Source organism: Sorex fumeus, unplaced genomic scaffold, assembly GCF_029834395.1.
Source record: "Sorex fumeus unplaced genomic scaffold, SorFum_2.1 ptg000072l, whole genome shotgun sequence".
NCBI lineage: Eukaryota > Metazoa > Chordata > Mammalia > Eulipotyphla > Soricidae > Sorex > Sorex fumeus.
The window spans coordinates 23,723,349-23,743,852 of NW_026606129.1; the positions used below are offsets into that span (position 1 = coordinate 23,723,349).

The window sequence follows — 20,504 nt, forward strand, 5'->3', positions numbered from 1 at the left end:
CAAAAGTAAGTATAAATGTATTAGGAAAGTGATAGAAGATAAGTGACTGAATAGACAGATGGGAGATCAAAATATAAAAGGGAACCGAGGAAGAATACCAATTCTAGACATGATGTTGACCCCTGTTTTCATTCCAGGAATCGTGCTGCCTTACCTGTTTAAGTTGTGTTTCTGAGTTGACATGCACATCACAGATTTCACAGTGAAATGTTTTGTTTTGTAGACCTGTGTTTCCCTTATTAACAGGTCCCTTTCCTTTCATTCCTGCCCTAGGAAAGGCTTTGATAGTACCACTTCCATTACGGGCTTCTAGCATAGTTTTGTGCTTTGTACCTGTCAGGAATATTAAGACAGAAAGAGAAAAAAAATAGGAGGTAACTCTTAGTTGGTATATGACTCCAAGACATGAAACACAAGCAAACTGTGAGGTCTCCCTAATTTTAGTGCCATTCTTCTTAGGATTATGGTATCTGGCATAAAGACTGCCACAAAGTTCACTAGCCACAGAATAGAACACTATGAAATGACTCATTTTTATTACAAGGTCCTCCATTACACCACCACTGGAGTAAATCCCAGACTCCCAGGTGAAATTAAATGGGTGTGACTCCATTTCATTTCCTTTTGATGCTAATAATACGTAAATGATAGCTGATGAGGAAGAGTGATTTAGTTGCTAAAGGTAGAGTTGGAGGTGATGTGTAACAAATGTAATCAGTTTAAATCTGGTGTGTTTACAGAACTGGCACTAATTAAATACCCACTTTCCAAACAGAATATAAACAAGCTTTCTTGGCTATTGTCTTAGGTTCAAAGAGGAGGAGTACTAATACAGAGAGCGTAATATCTCAGAAGGAGTGTGTGGAGGTAACTTATTTGGAGTGCAAAGTTCACAATTATTGGTTATATAATTTCAAATATGGAAAAAGTAATCAACATGAGTGGTATAATCGGGTAAAGCAAATAAGCTGAATAAATCTTTTCTTTCAATAAGTCTCTTTGGACGGTTACATAATTCATGTAGTTATAAACATTTAAAAATGATCACTGAAGTTCGTGATGACAGTTTTCTTTCAAAATTTTATTCACAAATCTCTTTCTGATTAGTTATGAAGCATTCATTTTTTTTCATTTAGTCATGGTTCTACTATGAATTTTTTTCTTATAATTGTATCCTTTTGACTATTGTGGATTTTTAAATCTGTCTTTATCAGTTCTAAAAGCACAAACACAAAAGATTAACTTCTAATTCTTGGACAAGAACCAGTGAATATTAATGAGGAAAACAGGGTCAAGATGTCACTGGTCATTGACCATCACAGTTTTGCTTATAAGAGGCAACGCATACCTGAAATAAGTTCAGAGAAATGCTCAGAGAGAACTTTCCTTTCAGAATATTATGATTTTACTCAAAACATATAAAATGTGTACTTTCTCACACAAAATGCAAACTGTTCTGACAACAAATTGTTCAGGATTAAGAAGAAACTAGAAATTTTGTGAGATGATGGGAAGAACTGAAAGCCAGAGTTGCTTCCTGGTGGGTTACACAACTTCCTGTTTCCTTTCTCCCATCTCCTTGCAATAGAGTGACTCACAGTTTCAATTCCACATGAAGATGATCTAAGGGAGAGCGGGCAAGACAGAGCAGGCTTTCACACACTGTGTACCAGGGCTGTGTAGATATTTCTCTTATCCTCTTGACCCTACCAGATGATTTTTTTTCATCAAAATCTATCTTTTCCATACAGGTTCTTCAAAATAGAGGCATTTGTGGCACCAAAATAGCTTATGAATTTCAAGCAAATAGTAGATTAATTCCTATCCAGACTTTCTTTAGGGTTTCAACCTCCTTTTTTACATATGTTTTATCATTAGGGATAGGTATTTAGTAGGTGGAATTTAAATGACTCAGAAACTGCTTCCATCTTTTCAATAGTAATTTAGTAAATTATATTGTCTAAATCTACCTGTGACGTATTTAATATGCTAAACACAGTCACAACAAGTCTCACAATGGAGACGTTACTGGGCCTGCTTGAGAAAATCGATGAACAATGGGAGAACAGTGCTACAGTGCTATATTGCCTAAGATGAGGAAAAAGCCAGATGGAGGTGACTTGCTTCAGGATTGCGGGTCAGGTGAGTTGAGGGAGAGATGAGTAGATTTTCAGAACATTTGGTTCCAAAAGTAAAGATGCAGAGATAATAGGAAAAAAATTCCCTGAGAAAAATATTTTTCATTAGTATTTAACAAAAACCCACCTATGCCATATTTTTAGTGGAATAACATAAAAGAGATACAAATGAACATCTGAGTACATTTTATTCTCTCAAAAAATTGCTTTTTAGCAGTGTTATTTTAGTGTAGTCTCTCTACAAAGACTAAAGATAGCAAAATACACACTGCCTACCACTTCATTCTTTACATTTACTGATTTTATACAGACCAAACACATGTGGTCAAAAGTATGCCACAGTTTTTCTGTAAAATTGCCAATAGCTTTTACTTTGGGCTTACTGTCACTGTCACTGTCCTCCCATTGTTCATCAATTTGCTCGAGCAGGCCCAGGAACGTCTCCATTTTTTTGAGACTTGTTGTTACTGTATTTGGCATATTGAATACGTCATGGGTAGCTTGCCAGGCTTTGCTATGCGGGTGAGATACTCTTGACAGCTTGCCGGGCTCTCCGAGAGAGGCGCAGAGGAATCAAACCCGGCTCAACCAGGTTGGCTGTGTGCAAGGCAAACACCCTACCACTGTGCTATCGCTCCAGCCCTCGGGCTTACTATTCATCATCAAATAGAGTGGAACTTTTTGTATGATACAATCTCTTCCTCATTTAGTAGGAAAAATAACATTTAATTAGTTTTTAAAGATGTTAACACTTGGATAGGCTGGAAGGTAGTGGCATGTCCAAGTGTAGTGACAATGTAGGGAAGTATTTTCAGTTAAAACCTAGAACGGGCATCTGTGATGTAAAAATAACAATTATTGGGAGAAATCATTTTGCCTTTAAAACAGAGCACATGCTGTGACAAATTGTGATGAAGTAACACATTGAGCTAAGTTCTGTTGTATACAGAAAGACGATGGGGGGGTGGGGGGATCCTGGTAACATGCATTTTGGAAAGCTTTGTCTGAAATCTAAACTGACCCACAGGCATGGTGACTTTTAGGACTCAGGACCCATTTGAAGAGACCTGAAAACGTTTGAGTTCCAGCCCCAGAGCATAATTGGACTCCCTGGAAGGAAATGTTCCACCCTTGGAATAGAAACAGTTCCAAGCTCTCCCCCTTGGCAACCACCCTAGCTACAGACTTTCACAGGAAGTGGGAAGGATGGGGTTGGGGGACAGTTGGGAAAACTGTACATAAACTCACTTGGCAGAGTAAAAGTGGCACTTATGGGGTTCATTCTCCAACTTGGGAATTTGCTACAGCTCTTCTTGGGGTATGTACTTTGCTTTAAATACTCTGGAGAAGCTCATATTCTCACTCTAACATGAATTTCAGTCTCTCCTCTCATTTCTCAAGTCATCTTAGCTCACTATCCATCTCCTCTTTACATTATAATCTTTGAAATATAAGGGACTGAAAAGCCTCCGGAGGATTTAGGACTGACTTTTCTGCAAGGCTCACTCCCTTGCTCCATCCTGAGTTCCATAGCTTCTAGAGAAATCAGATTTCCCTCTTTCCCATGCAGTAGGGCAGAACAAATGTATCCCAGGTGCAATTTGATGACTGCTGCATGGAACTAGTGAGAATTTAGGTCTGTACCTTGCAGGTGCTCATAGCAGGCTTGCAGCATTCTCACTCACAACTTCCCCAGGCACTTCCCTGGGTGACAGAGGTGGGTAGAATTGGAGGTGATAATACTCCCTTCTTGGGGTTGCCACCTCTCTCTTCCCACTTAGCATAAGCCACCCAGGAACCATACTCCATTCTGGGCCTAAGTCACCACTCCAACTCACAGCAGTTACTTGCCTGATTTACTAAGAAAGCCCTGGCTTAATGTAAGTGCCACCACTTCCTTTATTTCTTGTAATGGTCTTCTCTACATAGCAGAATACTGAAACATGATGCTATGATAGCTTTTTCATAGCCAGTGAGATCACCTCGTTTAACATCCTGTAAACATCTCACAAGTCAGGCTGGAGCAATACTACAGTGGGTAGGGCATTTGCCTTGCACATGGCTGACCTAGTTTGATTCCCAACATTGCATATGGTCCCCCGAGCACCGCCAGGAGTAATACTGAATGCAAACCAGGAGTGATCCCTGTGCACAGCCAGGTGTGACCCAAAAAGCAGAAAACAACAAAACAACAAAACAAAACAAAACACATCTCACAAGTCTTTTGCCTTCCTCTGAAATGCCTCAGCAAGGAAGCCACAATTAGCTTCAGTACTTTATTCCTCGTTAGTTATTGGTAAGAGCCTGCAAATTGCTAAATGAAATATTTTCTTCCCATCACCTTTCTGGTGCAAGGCTGACAGGGACAATGACCTTCATGTGACACTTCATGATTCTTAAAATACGAAACCCAAACACGGATTAAATAATGGCAAAGCATAATGTTCCAAGAAATGCTACTTTTTTGTTGTATTTGTTTAGGCAGCCTTGGATCAAGATACCTATTGACCTTTTATCTGCGAAAATCAAAGTACCACATGAAAGGTGAAGTGACAGAGGCTTGCCATCCTCATATCCTTGGAGCTTTCATGACTTTCCCTTTCTTTGTGGCCCTGAAATTAGGTAATGGCATATAGAAAAATAGAAGACCACAAAAACTGGCAAATGACTTTTCAAAATTAAATAAGTGAAGACTTTACTTGGCTAGTAAAAAAAAAAATCAAACATTTTTTAGTAAGTGAAAACATATAACTCCATAAGTAAAAGACTCTATATGAAATGGTTTTAATTTTCTTTTGTGTATTTGCTTTTCTAAAAGTTTGGATAAGATAAAGTGATTTTATATTCATAAAAATATAGAAATTTTTAGAGAATTACATACACTTTTAAAAATTCACATGATTTTGTTTTTGGGTCATTCCTGATGATGCTCAGGACTGACTCCTGTCAGCGCTCAGGGACAATCTGAGGTGCCTGGGACCAAACCCGTCAGCTGCATGCAAGGAAAGCACCCTACCTGATGTATTATCACTTTTTCCCACCAAATGCACATGATTTTTAGTGACAAAATAAGCTATAACTATGATATATTAAAAATGTAACAAATATTATATATATGTTTGATCTCTGGTGTCCCCTCCCCAAATAATTAATGTTATAGTGAACATCCTACTCATTGAATTGCTGAAGATTTTATCATATGCTTGGTTGTTTCTTCAGGAAAGATTTTTACAAGGGCAATGATAGAGACAAAGAAGGTGATTATTTTAAGTCTCATAATTCAAGCTTCCAAATTACTTTCTAAGCACTGCAAAACAGTCTTTTAGATGGCTTTACTTTATAGTAAACTACATCTAGCATTTTTTTAAATTCCCTTTTATAAAATAAATTTCACTACCTTAAATATTCAATTTTCTAAACTGCTCCTGAAATAATATTTAGTAGTGTTAAACTTGACCATACCTAACTATAACAGAAAACTGCCAATAATAATTTAGTTACCTTCCCACTGATACATTCAGTATGAGTATTAGGATAATCATCAATATAATTTCAGTACCAGTATAATTCAAACCACAAATAAATGAGAAAGAAAATATCTACACCAGTCTCAAATTCAAAAGAGTTTATTAAAAATGTGTTTAGTTATAACACTCAACATAATGGCATTATAGTCAAACTCTTGTATCTCTCGCATGTCATAAAGAAGAAAAAATATCTTAAATTTATATACCTGAACTGTATAATTTGCATTTAAAAAAATCTCCATGTTCTTTGTTTTTTTCCCTTAAATGTTAAGCTAAACTTCATATGTAATACCTATTTTTCTTGTCAACTATACTTTCATTTTGTCCTCTAGAAAATCATTCTTTATTCTCTTAGCTTATCAGGAAACAATAAGCACTCAGAATGGTATCTATGGTATTAGGTGAGCAAGTAATGCCCTAAATGTGTCAAAATTGTTTATTTCTGTTAGTTTCCTCATAATAGGATAATTCACTAGTAAATGTATTGAAAGTGCAATTTGCAGAGGTGAAGATAGAAACAAGAGAAAACAAAAAGTCTTTAGATTGAGGAAAAGGGAGCTTTGTTTTTAACATCAACAAAGAATTCAGAAAGAGCACTATGTGGTTGGGAAGATACAGGGCATAAGCCACATACTGTGGGAATGGACTCAGTGCCCGAGAATAACCCAGGAAAAAGCTATGCAGGCTGAGAGAGCCAGTGGGTTGGGTATGATGGAGAAATAATCACAGGGAATCAACATAGCTAGAACTCTGAAGAGCCAGTGTAGGTAAGAGGGGAGAAATATCAGGCTTTTAGAATGTCTCTTTTATCCTTAATTACTGACTACAGGGAATACTGAAGCTCTCCTATGCTGTGCTAGACATGTTTTTAACAACCTTTATATGCACCTGTTTCATCTCCTTAAAACCATGGAAAAATGCCAGCCTGCTTTTATATCCATTCCCTATGAGAGCCTTGCCAAAGGGTCTTGACAAATGAGCACAAAGTGATAAACAAATGGACAAATTGGCCACTCCTTCATAGCCAGACAGAGATAAAGTGGCCTTAGTTATTTTTTAAAAGCAGTGTTTTCCCTTACCTTACTGTAAACTATCTGTATTTTTTTAAATGATAAAAATGATGCATGTTTTTCATGAAAAACCGAGAGCAGAAAGGTTAAAAGTAAAGCATAAAAGGCCATCCACCTCCCAGTTTCAAGATACACATTCTCAGTAGAGATGCATTTTAATGAGTAATCTTCCAGATTTAATTTAAACACCCAACAACTTTCTAGGAGGGTTGAGTCATAAAATAAAACATGGGATTAACGTTCTATTAGGTATGCACAGTTAGCCACTTTCAACAACAATAATCCTATACAGACAACCAGCGAGAAAATTCATCTTGATCTAACTCTGAGGTCACCCTTGGTTGTTAATCAGTGTGATGTCATCATTGAAAAATGACTATAATCTAACAGCTCATAAGTGTGCTGAAAATATTTTATTTAGGTTTTATGAACACATCCTCAAACATATTATTCATGAATTACAGTTTGTGTGCAAGGGTAGAAATCTTGGTTGTGTTGGAAATATTCACCATTTATATAGCTCAGATTGTAGCCTTTATTCACATTTTGCTCTTGAGTACTTAAAAAATAGGTGACTAAGGACCTTAATTTGAAGCTAATTTTAAATTTAAATATCTAGCTGAGGACAGTTGTTACCATTTTAACATAAAACTAGAACTTAAGCACCCACCACCTGGGAATGTGGAATACAAAAAAAGGAAGGCAGATTAATTTTTATTTTTTATCATTTATAAGTAAAGGACCTCCCGTTGATCATCGATTTGCTCGAGCGGGCCCAGTAACGTCTCCATTGGAGACTTTGTTGTTACTGTGTCTGGCATATCGAATACTCTCGGCAGCTTGCCGGGCTCTCCGAGAGGGGCGGAGGAATCGAACTTGGGTCGGCCATGTTGGCCGCTTGTAAGGCGAACGCCCTACCGGCTGTGCTATAAAAAAGACACCACAGTAAAGCTATGAGAGACAGCCTCTGTTTCCCATCAAACAGAAGTCTCATCATTATTCTGAAAATTGATAAATAGAAGTGGCAGATGATCTTTGGGGATTACTAACAGTAATTTTATGAGCATTCATAACAAATGATTGTCAAGTTTACATATGATGAACATCAAGACATCCCTGATGAAAAAGGTATTTATATATTCTATACCTGGCAAAAAAGAAAAAAAATAAGTTAAAAGGTGCTAACTAGATACAGGTTTCTTGAAGGCAAAGCCTGGGACTTGCATAGAATATCATTCTGAGCACCTGGTTTGTACTTAATTATTAAAGAAAAATAGTTATTATATAAGAACAGAGACCAAAAATGAAATATTTGTAAAGAGCTATGAATTCAGACACTGGGAAGGTATAGGTTAGAATTAGCCTCCATCAACTTAAATAATATAGTTTCCTTTATGCCTCAATGTCCTCTAATGTGCAAAAGAAAATGACTTGCACTATTGAAATATTTGAAAGCAGTTCTTTTCATTATTGTTATACCATTTTCAAGTGCCAGCGGGTAGGGCGTCTGCCTTGCACGCAGCCAACATGGCCGACCCGAGTTCGATTCCTCCGCCCCTCTCGGAGAGCCCGGCAAGCTACCGAGAGTATTAGATATGCCAGACACAGTAACAACAAAGTCTCCAATGGAGACGTTACTGGGCCCGCTCGAGCAAATCGACGATCAACGGGAGGGCCTTTATCATCCATATCAACATTGTTTTTGTTTAAGAAAAATTTTAGAAATCTTCAAAATTCAAGAATTTCAAAATTTAGAAAAAGGACATCATTTGTTAATTGGCTTTTTTTAAAAATAAAAACTAGTGATAGAATAATCAACTTCTAAAAACAGAAAAGCTGGAAAAAGTTTAGTGATAATTATCAAGTGTTAACACATCCAGTGTTAACAACAACAACAAAAAAACCTTACCAGATTAGTAATAATCCTTAACTATAAACATTTGAACATTTGGGTATTTTTTTTTCTTTTTTTGGTGTTTAGGTTTGATTTTGGAATCTCTCCCATAAGTGCTTGGAACTTAGTCTCAGCTCTGTGCTCAGGGATCTGTACTGGTGCTTCTCTGAGGACCAATTATGATGCCAGAGAGAAAACCAAAGTCATCTCTAAGCAAGGCTAAAGCCTTACTTCCTGTTCTATATCTCTGACTTACATTTGGAAATTTTAATTTAATTAGATAGAGAAAACAATCAACATTAGCAAAGCAGAGTATTACTTAAGATGTTTGGGAGAAATTTCTTGAAAGTAAACAAAAAACAATATTTTTCAAGCATCTATGTCTAAAACATACAAGTGAAAGATTTCCAGATCTCTTGAAAAGATTGGGTTATCTCTCCTATGGTGATTTAAGAATTCTTAGATTTTTTTTAATCCTTTTGGTGAACTTAGAATTACTTCCCTACCCAAATTCTGAAAAAAGAGACAAAAAAGAAATATTATTCAAATCCTATATCACAATTTTATGGAATATATATGTATGTATATAAATTAATTTAAACTTTGAATGTTCGCATATTAGTGGAAAATAGTAAAACAGAATAAAATAATAAGATAAAATAGTAAAATAGAATTAAATAACATAATTAATGTTTTGAATAATTCTATGGCACATAAATATCCCTGCTATAACAATGATTGTTAAGGTGGTTACAAAGTCTCTAAACTTCATTAGAGTGGCAGAGTTGGGGACAGATTGAGACAGATAGAAACAATTGTTCCAAGATGAAATTTGTCTTGCCTGTATTCATATAGAAAAGTTATCTGCAGGTATAAGGTAAAAATTAATTCTGATCATTTCTAGTTTATTATATCATGGCACATACAACTATTGATACATTTGTACTCCCAAAATGTGACTTTGATTAAGAATGCATTTTCCTTGGACTGGAGAGATGTTAAGTATTTTCCTTGCTTACAGCAGACCCTCATACCAATTCCTGCATCTCATATGTTTCCCTGAACACCATCAGGAATGATCTCCCAAGTACAAATTCAGGAGTAAGCCCAGTGCACCACTAGGTGTGCTCTTTCCAATATAGCATTTCCAAGATTTAAAGGAAATATGTGCCAAGAAGAAAGATAAAAGGGTGAGCACATGCTTTGCATGTGGTAGGCTCAGGTTCAGTTCTGCATGATTCCCCAAAGCATTAACAGTAAGAACCTCAAACACTGAGCCATAAGTAGTCATAACACTGAATACCACTGCATGTGGTTCAAAACCCAAAAAGAAATGAAGTAAATCAATGTCATTGGCTTCCCATGAGAAAAGCATAAACGCCTAATTCTACATTCAGCACTACAGGTTTTATTTTTATGAATACAATATGCTTTTAAACTGGAGCTATCATTCACTTAGAATTAACATTTTCATGCCAGAGCACTTCTTCCTAGCTTGTAGGCTGATTGATACTAGTTTAAATTAGTATTCAAACCTGGCTCTCTGGAAAATGTAACCCAGTCTCAATAGGGATTTCATATACCTGACTCCAGAATAAAACAGAGAATATATATATATATGTATATGTATATATATATGTATATACACACACACACACACACACAAGTGTGTGTGTATAATGTATATGTATAGCACTGTAGCACTGTCCTCTGGTTGTTCATTGATTTGCTCGAGTGAGCCCAGTAACGTCTCCATCGTGAGACTTGTTGTGACTGTGTTTGGCATATTAAATACATCATGGGGAGCTTGCCAGGCTTTGCCGTGCAGGCGAGATACTCTTGGTAGCTGGGCAGGCTCTCCAAGAGGGGCGGAGGAGGAATTGAACCCGCTTGGCCGGGCTGGCGGCATGCAAGGCAAACACCCTACCACAGTGCTATCACTCCAGCCCATAATTATGTATAATTTTTTATTATTATATTATATATTATTTGGCTTTTGGGGTCATGCTTGGAGATGTTCAGGAGTTATTCCTGGCTCTGCACTCAGGATTTACTCCTGGTGGTGCTGGGGGGTAATGGGGGGGTGAAACCATATGGGATGCTAAGCATCAAACTCAGGTAATCAGCATACAAGGGAGATATCTGACCTGCTGTACTATCACTCAGAAAAGTTTTTTTTTCTTTTTTTAGTTTTTAAATTTTTTTTTTTAATTTTTAAGTTATCTCATAGTAGGGAAAAGTACAGTGTGGAAGCAGTGAAGAACTTCCTGTGGATGATGAGTGCATTCTGTTCTGAGTGTAGGTGATAAGGAAGCCATTAAAGAGAATTATAAAATAATAATTAAATGGACTATAAAAAGGAAATTTTCTTTCCACTAACATGACAAACTGGCAGCTCTAAATAATGTCAGTGACAAAGAACAAATACGTAAAAGTATTTTATTGGCCTCTATTCTAAACAATTGATGCTGTGACTGTTTAGATTCAGGACATATTAAATTAACACATTTGCTTACTTCTCCTATAGTTAACATTATTTGCTACATGGAAATGAATTTGCAGAACTTTCAATACAGCCATCACCAGATAAGAGAATTTGGCCACAAGCGATTATTTCATCGCAAAGTTTATAACAATTCAATATCCCTTGAGTTTACAAAGGCTATAGTTCATGCTTTCAATCCCTGTGGTACTATATAATTATGAATGTAAACAATAGAGTATAAATAAATAATGACAACATAATGATTGCAAAAATGAAGAAACAGAATTTGAGTCAGTTCAGTTCTGTTCTCTGTGATTACTGGAAATTTTAATGTTTAATAGTGCAGTAGAGAGTGGCCAGAGCCCTGTTTAGTACATTGAGTGAGCTCTTCTTGTTCATATCAGTAACTGATTAAGGGGTACACCCTCTGACACTGAGTGCCTTCCTTTCTTTGTTTCTTTTTCCTACTCCCTAACATCTATTTTCTTTACTTCCTTAAAAAATGATTTAAACTCAAGTCTCTGTCTTAGACTTTGCTTCTGATGGAACTCCAACACAACACTAATCCAAAGATGAATCATTTTCCTCCTTCTATTTCTAAAAGCAGAGTGAACAGACATAAAATCTTTGTGCACTATTTACAGTTCTGAAGGGAAGGAAGAAAGGACTGGTTCATATCTATACACTTTCAGAAAAGTCCAAGATAATAAGCCTCTAACACAATTCCAGCTATAGTGGACAACTGACTTCAGAGATCAAAAATGGTGCCCAGAGGCTGGGGAACTAACAAAGGGAACAGGAGTCTGTGCCTTGCCTGTCCAAAAATGGAGTTCAACCCTAGAATCACATGTCGGAACCCAACAACACTGGATGTAGACTTAGAGGCCCCCAACAATACTAGATCTTAGCATTGGTCTCATCTGGCCTGGTTGGTAACTTATTGCTCAGAATGACCTGATTTCCTGAGCAGTGCTTGGGATGCCCCCATCTACCAAGAACAAAATGTTACACAAAGCATGAGGATGAATGTCTACTTCTATGTTCTTCCTTTGCTACCACCACCTTCAGAATATCAGGCTAATGCAAGGCTAGGGTTATACCTAAAATGAGCATTAGGCTTGGACTCTAGAAAAACATCTCTGACACAGAAAAAGAAGTACGGCAATTAGAAATCCCATCCCAGGCAATAGCTCAGAGGAAAGAGGAGTGATACCAGTGCCCTCATTTGGCTGAAGATTTGGTGAGTACCCTTCAGTAAAGGAATTCAAATAAGGGGGCGAAACTTACTCACTTCCTCCGACTCAGAAAGGTGGTTACAGCGGGACTCAGACCAGATTGAGCCAGATTTAAGAGTATTTTGTTTTTGTTTTTGTTTTCCCAGGCATGATAGATTCTAAAATCCTGAGCATATAATAAATAAGAGTTCCTAGATATAGAAAATATTTTATTGAAAAAAGTATTAAAAATATGTAAGAGTAGAGGCTGGGATATGGCTAAAGTGGTCAATCCTATATCTTCAAGTGAGAGACCCCATATCTGATCTCTGGCAAAGTGTATCTTCCACCCACTACAATTATGAGTGACCCAATGCCTCCAAATATAGCCAAGGTATGGCACCTCAAGTAACACTGAGGGTATTTCCTACAAATAAGTTTATTTGATATTTATACATAAATGCAAACTTATGTGCTTTTAAGACTCCATAGATAAATTCTGACACACAGAGATAACAATCATATAGAACTGGAATAAGAAAATGATGACCTGATGTGATATGAGCAAATAAATAATCCCTCTTTCCCTTTAAGCTGGATGTTTCTGATAAGAATTCAGGAAGGACAAATTCTTGATAAATTAACTCCAGCCTTTAAAGGGTACAGTTTATCTGTCAAAATTGATCCCTCCTCAAGTGAACATGTTTATCTATCCCTCTGTGGAAAGATCAAGAACTTGTTGAAACAAATGAACTTCCAGTGATGTTTGTGCTCGCCCAATTATCTTGCATTGAGGTGAAATGCATTTGTATGAATAAACAAGGAAAATCTGCCTGGTACAGGTTCTGACTTGGGGCCAGATGCTTTTGTGTTTCACAGCTCCTGAACTCCTGAACTCTCTCTGATGCACACAATTGATGTTGTATGCAGGAGAAAGATACATGCTGAAAAAATTATTCTCCATCTGCAATTACCCCCTCAGAGTCCTGAAGTCAATGCATGAATATTGCTGCTGTAGCACAGTGATTGGTCAATGACTCAGTGAACATACAGCTGTGATATTAACTTGGAGTATGATTCACAAATGATTCTTTTATTTTTATTGTAGTTGCTGACAGAGTTCTGGCAATGAACACAGTCTTTTAGAGAAAAGCTGATCTTGAGCCAAATGGCTGGCTAAACTTTCAGGAAGGGCAGAAATATATGAGTGTTTTAATTTTATTATATAGACCTACACATAACATTATATGACTACATAAAACTAAGGATAGCTATAGACTATTTCTATATACAAGAATAAATATATTTCTGTATATTTCTCTATATTTGAATATAGCTATAGTTAGAACATGTTGATGAAATAAAAATATATCGGGAGAGTATCTCATCCTAGCTTATCAGCATTTTCTGTTATGCTAATATTAGTTTAGTGTTGAAAATAGAGTAGACTACATTTGAATTATTTCTGTGTTACTTAATTGGTTTTGCATCTTCACCAAGACTCATTAAAATACCAATCTGTACATTGCCAGAAAAAATAAATAAAATGGTATAAGTAGAGATCATAGCTTAATGAGCATCCATAATAAATACATTACACTTAGTTGCCTAGGTCATATAGATTTGGTCCAAACAATATTTCTTTGCCCTAAAAACTAAAATAGCAAATACATTTAACATGGAAAACCAATTTTGTAGCAATTTTTGGTACAACTTTAGAAAACTTCATTTAGAAGCAAATGTAAGAAGTACACAGTAACATAAAAAATCATATAAATGCAAAGCTTATACTTTAGAATTATATTTTATTTTATCTCCTAAGGCTTAATGAAAAACAAACATACACAACATGGTGTCAAAACCCTCTTTTGCCCTCATGTAAATGACACTTCGCTTGTCATTTTTAGTTTTTAATGCTTAATGAATTCCATGTAATAATTGCCAGTTTTCTGCTACCCCTTTGTCCCCTGCTGCAAAAGATCTAATCTATTCAGAGAAAGATAATTGCAGCGCTGTTGAGACAGAAAAGAAATCACTGTATCTCACCACTGTTGTGCGCCTCCAGCTGTGAGGCAGAGTTGACAGCAACCTTGCATAGGGAACAGTACAGGAGCCGTTTTGCCTTTTCTTCCTCAGTCTCTGTGGAAGGGCATGAGCTATTGCCAGTGGCTGTTGTGGGGCTTTTTTCCACTTTAGAGGTGATCTCAGTTGTCATAACACTGCTTTTGCGAATTTCCACAGTTGTCGTCGTTGATATTGCTGGTGTCCCTGCGGTACTGTCTGCATTCAAAATAGCATAGAGAGGGAAAAGAGGGAAAACAGTGGTATTATCTTTCTACTTTTTGGAAATATATCACTAATGCTGCATCATGCTAAGAAAGATAAGAGCAGCCAGCAATCACTGCTTATCAGCTATTCATCTATCATGTCGTGAAGAAATTTATATAGATGACCATATAGAATTTCATATAAAATCTTTAGAAAATCCTTGAAAGTATGTGCAAATATGCTTTACATTTTTAATGTGGGGTAAATAAATACATTCATCATTTTTTTTTGCTTAACATGTGCCCTTTCAATATATTCTTAGAATGCATTGCACTTTAACATATATTCCTAGAGAGATGACTTTGAAAACATAGGGTTAAGAGCAACTGTGTAATTTTTAATATGTAATTTCTCTTAAAATTTTCTTTTTATGTTTTCCTATAATTGAACAATAAGCTCTTATTCTTTCATATATGGTCATACAACAGCAAAAACACAGAAGAAATCTGTTTAGAGTTCTTTGTCCAGATTAGATGCTTAGGAAACCATTATTCTATTTACAAAGAGGTTTATATTCAGCACCATGTACAAAAATCATCAATATACAGGTAAAATGGATTCTAGTCTGACATACTTATTAAATGCATGCTCTGTACTAAGCTGTATTTGGGGAATTTATAACAGCAGTATTCAAACCTCAATGTAACTTCTTTATAAGGAAGTAACAGACTGGTGACTGGTCATATCAAATAAATGTCATGTTATTTAAAAAGTTTAATGACGATGGAAATGTTTATATACTATATCCCTACTAGATTTAAAGTAGGAATATGTATAAATAGATAGTCAGACAGGCAGGTAGAATAGATCTATTATCTGATTCTAATCTGGAGGGACAATGTACAAAGAATAAATATTTACTCTAACTCAGGTCAATATACAGCTATAATGTAGCACTGTAACACTGTCCTCCCATTGTTCATCGATTTGTTTGAGTGGGCACCAGTAACATCTCTATTGTGAGACTTGTTACTGTTTTCCTGCTGGAGCAACAGCACCGCAGGTAGGGTGTTTGCCTTGCATGCAGCTAACCAAGGTTCCATTCCTCTGTCCCTCTTAGAGAGCCAGGCAAGCTACCGAGAGTATCCCAACCACACAGCAGAGCCTGGCAAGCTATGCATGGCATATTTGATATGCCAAAAACAGTAACATACAGTGACAATATAGACATATATTGCTAAAATTCCAAATATGCCAATCAATATTATGTTTACATCAAGAATTAATTACAATGAGCTCTACTCATATCTTATACTTCTTCTATTTATATCCTTTCTACTCATTTTCTCCTTATTATCATTTTCCTAATTTTTCTTTATTCCTCTACTTTTATCCCTTCTACTCAATGTGAGCTCTATTTGCAACTCATATCTTATATCCTTTTCTCTTTATATCATTTCTACTTATATTTTCCTCTCTCCATTCCACCAACTGGTTCTTCTTTTTTTAGTGAAACAAAGTATTTTAATTGAAAAAAATTACTTATGAAGAGTGAGGGGACAGAGAGAAAGATAGAGAAAATAGAGGAAAAAAGAGAGAGAGGGAGGGAGGGAGGGAGAGGGGAGGAGGAGGGAGAGAGAGAGAGGAGAAAGGGAGAGAGAGAGAGAGAAGAGAGAGAGAGAGAGAGAGAGAGAGAGAGGTGGGAGAAAGGTGAAGAAAGAGACGTTCAAGAGAGAACACAGACTTCTCCAGAGTGGAAAAGAGCCCACCGCCTGGTTCTTAACTGACCATTCAAAACCTTCCTTAAAGCTTTCTTCATCTATACCTTCTCTTGGAATTGTTTTTCAAACTATAAGCTGCCATAATCATTCTGTAATGTCACATTGAAAAGTTTATGAGCAATGGATCTGCCAATAATTATAAAGGACAGTGATCTGCTGCAATAAAGTGTTGTAATGATAAATGTTTATTTCTGTCTTGTTAGATAATTAAATCAAGTACTGATTGCACTTACACTATGTCTTTTAGCTTGTATAACCATTTGATCCATATTATATAAGAGGGAATTAGATGTATTTATTTTTTACCCCCTAAATACTGATCAAAGAGAATGAACTCTTATTTAAGGATGTTGTATAAAATATTTAATCTAAATCTTATTTTCTATGCCTAACACTACACAGATTACTAATCACGTATTTAGCTGCTAAGATCATCAAATCTCCTTCAAATATCGTGGAGACTATCTGCCAACAATGTTTAAAAAAATCATACTCCTAATTGGTCTATCATTGCTAAAGCAAAACAAGGTTATTCTAACACTGTTTAACTATCAGAATTGATTTATTCCCTTTAACACTGTAAAGTTCATTTCTTGTTCAGTTGTTTTTTGCATACCAAGGTGCCAATGTTGAAATGTTAAGTAGTAGAAAATGTTTCTGGTAAGTTAGACGTGTCACAAAACATAATGACTGCTTTAAAATACTTTAATATTTATTCACTTGTCTCAATATATCAGAAATTATTATTTGAAAGCATGCACATACATCTGTGAATAAGTAACAAATTTAAAAATAATTTTGTGTTTTATATAGTAATCTCATATACAAAAGAACTTATTAAAGTTAAGGCAATGTTCCAATATTACACAGATAAATGTAGTCAGTCAAGACAGTGTTCAGTGAACAGGAAATCAAGAATTTTAGAGAACAAAAAACGTGAATGATTTGTTCAATGTTCTAATGTTCATAATAATGTCACAAAGTGAGCTAAAATCATAAAATTGCTCTTATGATTAGCTCTATGTTGCCCAGTCATAAACACAAATATATTTAGAGTAACTATATTTAACACAAATATATTTAAATATATGGGTGGCTACACCCATATATTATGGATGGGTGTGGCTATACATATATATATATATATATATATATATATATATATAAATGCTCAGAGTATGATATTGTGGGCATTTACTCCATTTAAATCTAAGTTATACTAACTCTGATAATACTCAGTTTCTGTCAATCTTTCCTCTCAGATTTCTTGTCTTGATCTGAAAATTTTATAGAGCACAGAAAATAGTAATCCCAGATCAAATTCCCAAAATTTTGGAGAAATACATAACCAAAGCATAGAACAAACAAAACCAGGGATGTCCCAGTTCCTGTGGCAGCTACCTTAGCACTGTAGCACTGTCCTCCCGTTGTTCATCATTTGCTCGAGTGTACCCAGTAACGTCTCCATTGTGAGACTTACTGCTAGTGTGTTTCACATATTGAATATGGCGCAGGTAGCTTGCCAGGCTTTGCCATGGGGGCGAGATACTCTTGGTAGCTTTCCGGGCTCTCAGAGAGAGGCGGAGGAATTGAACTCCAGCCAGTAGGGTCGGCTGAGCGCAAGGCAAACGCCCTACCCACTGTGCTATCTCTCCAGCCTGGTTCCAAGAATCAGATGGAAAAATTAAATCATTGAGACAAAAACAAAACAAAACTCTCTTTCCCTCTCTCTGATACCTCAGTCCTCTTAACTTCAGCTTTTGATGGGTTTTCTAATGAAGAAAGCAGAGCACTTCCTGAAGGGAACAGGAACAGCCTCCTACCTGGGAGGTGAGTGCTGAATAACCACCTCCTGCCTGGGAGGAAGGTGCCAGGACTACCTCCTGCCTGAGAGGCAGGTGCCAGGACTACCTCCTGCCAGGGAGGTGGAGGCTGTTCACTGGTGGCAGAAAAGGCAGTGCCAGCTCCAGTTGGGCAGCCATGGAAAAGTGGTCGGAGAAGATGAGCGGGTGTGAGCAGCCAGCAATGTTCTTCGCGAGCCAGTGGTGGTCCAGGGGGCCCAGCAGGCCCAGCTACCTTAGAGTCTTTCCTAACCCCAAAGGATAATGCACATTTGTACCAATGAGGCCACAAGATTAGAGTCTTCAGATTCTCTAGGCCTCAGGCTTTGGGAAGTATTAACATTTATCAAGGCAAGTTCCTTGCATTAAACAGACTTACAGGCATTAGAATCAAATCACTTAACTGCAGTGCTACCACTTTGTTGAATCCTTTAGTCCACTTAGCTGAGCCACATCTGTTATTTTTCAAGCATGCAATTCACTTGAAAAAAATATAACAGCTGTATTTTTGTTCATTTCAAATATACTACATAGCTCTTTTTCCAAAAATATGGGCTTACTATTACTTTATAACAAATTGTAGATTTCCACTTTCATTTATCAGTGGTGAGGGGACTTTGCTTTAACAAAAAAAGGCATGCATTTTATAATTGTAAATTACTCAAAGATAATCAAGTATTATCCATATATGTATGTGTATATATAACACAAAGAAAATTACATATAAAAAGATTTCAGTTCTACGTCTATTCTTTAAAATGGGATCTTCAATAGGTGATCATTTAATAGCATATGCTCTTCATGTGCAGTGATGAAAATTATCCCTGTAATTTCCCTCCCCCAAACTCATAAAACACCTCTTTAGACAAAGAAAAGTACAAAATAAAAAATGAGAAGCTGTCACAAACTGCAAGAATGCAAGGAGACATGAGGAAAAACATACTGTTATGTCTTGGTTGAGATTCTGGGGCAAAAGAAAAACATTAAGGAAAATCTCAGAAAATATGAATATAAAATACATACTTTAATAATTATTTTTCAATATTAAGTTATTAGTTACGATACATGCAGCACAGCCATGTGAGATGTTACTAATATGGGAAATTGGTGTAGGGTATATGGGAACCTCAACAAAATCTATGTATTTTATGTAAACAAAGTTATTCTAAGATTGTTTGTTAAATCATATAAATTAATATTTATAAGTAAATATTAATAAACAGAATTACATTGCACTTGACATTGCACCCCAATTCCAAATCCATCTCTTGCTTTTCATGCTATACTTCAATGGGACATGAATTCAGAGAGACAAAGAGAGAACAGAGAGTTCAAAAGAGAGCTTCATGAAATAGCACTTCATGAAATTAATTGTCCTCCCATTCATTGATTTGCTCGAGTGGTTCCAGTAATGTCTCCATTTTGAGACTTGTTGTTACTGTGTTTGGCATATCGAATATGTCACAGGTAGCTTGCCAGGCTTTGCCGTGCGGGTGAGATACTCTCGGTAGCTTGCCAGGCTCTCCAAGAGGGATGAAGGAGGAATCGAATCCAGCTCAGTTGGGCTGGCTGCACGCAAGGCAAACACCCTACCCACTGTGCTGTCATGTTGAGATGCAAGTCACTTCCTTAATGATGCAAGATGAATCCCTTAATGTGCTTAGCTCATGACTATATCCTAAAATTTATACTTGGCATGAAAAAGACACTCAGTATTTAACAAAAAAAAAATAAACAATTATAATTAGTGACTGTGAAAGCACTTTTTTTTAAAAAAAGCAATTATAGGTATGAATTTATTCAGTTCCCATGAAAGCTTAAAAGATGACACCCCCTTTCAGCCCTGCTTAGAGAGAAAAGACTATAACCAGTAAGGAGAGATTTGGAAACTTGCCCAGCAACAGGATTTTCAGCAATGAATGATTTGAACTCTTCAGCTCAGAAGCATATGCTCTTCATTTAATTTTAATTACTAAAATGTTAATTGGGAGGTGGGGGTTACAATCAGTACTCAGGAGGTACACGGTCCTCACTGGTGATCCTGGGCCAAATGGGCCACTGACTGGTTCAATGCAAAGGCCCTAGGATGCAATACTTTTCTGTTCTTGTAGTTCAGGAATACCCAGAACATACTACTGATGCTAGGAAACTTCAGGGATCCACATAGGGTAGGGGTAGGGGAACCATATGGTCCTGGGGTAGGGTAGGGGGACCATATGGTACTGGGAATTGAACTTGGTTGGTTGCCTAGTGTGCACTTTAACTGCTGTGCTGACTTTGGCCCTG

The 20,504-nt window shown here is 36.5% G+C and overlaps 1 protein-coding gene across 1 annotated transcript in view; it reads right to left on the bottom strand.

Moving 5' to 3' along the window:
* Positions 1-20,504, bottom strand: part of ZNF385D (zinc finger protein 385D) — a 369,440-nt gene that overhangs the window by 13,187 nt on the left and 335,749 nt on the right. The window contains exons 5-6 of the mRNA XM_056129228.1: positions 14,375-14,608; positions 155-333 (exon numbers count right to left, since the gene is read on the bottom strand). Coding sequence (XP_055985203.1) covers positions 155-333; positions 14,375-14,608 — 413 coding nt within the window. The remainder of the gene's footprint in view (positions 1-154; positions 334-14,374; positions 14,609-20,504) is intronic.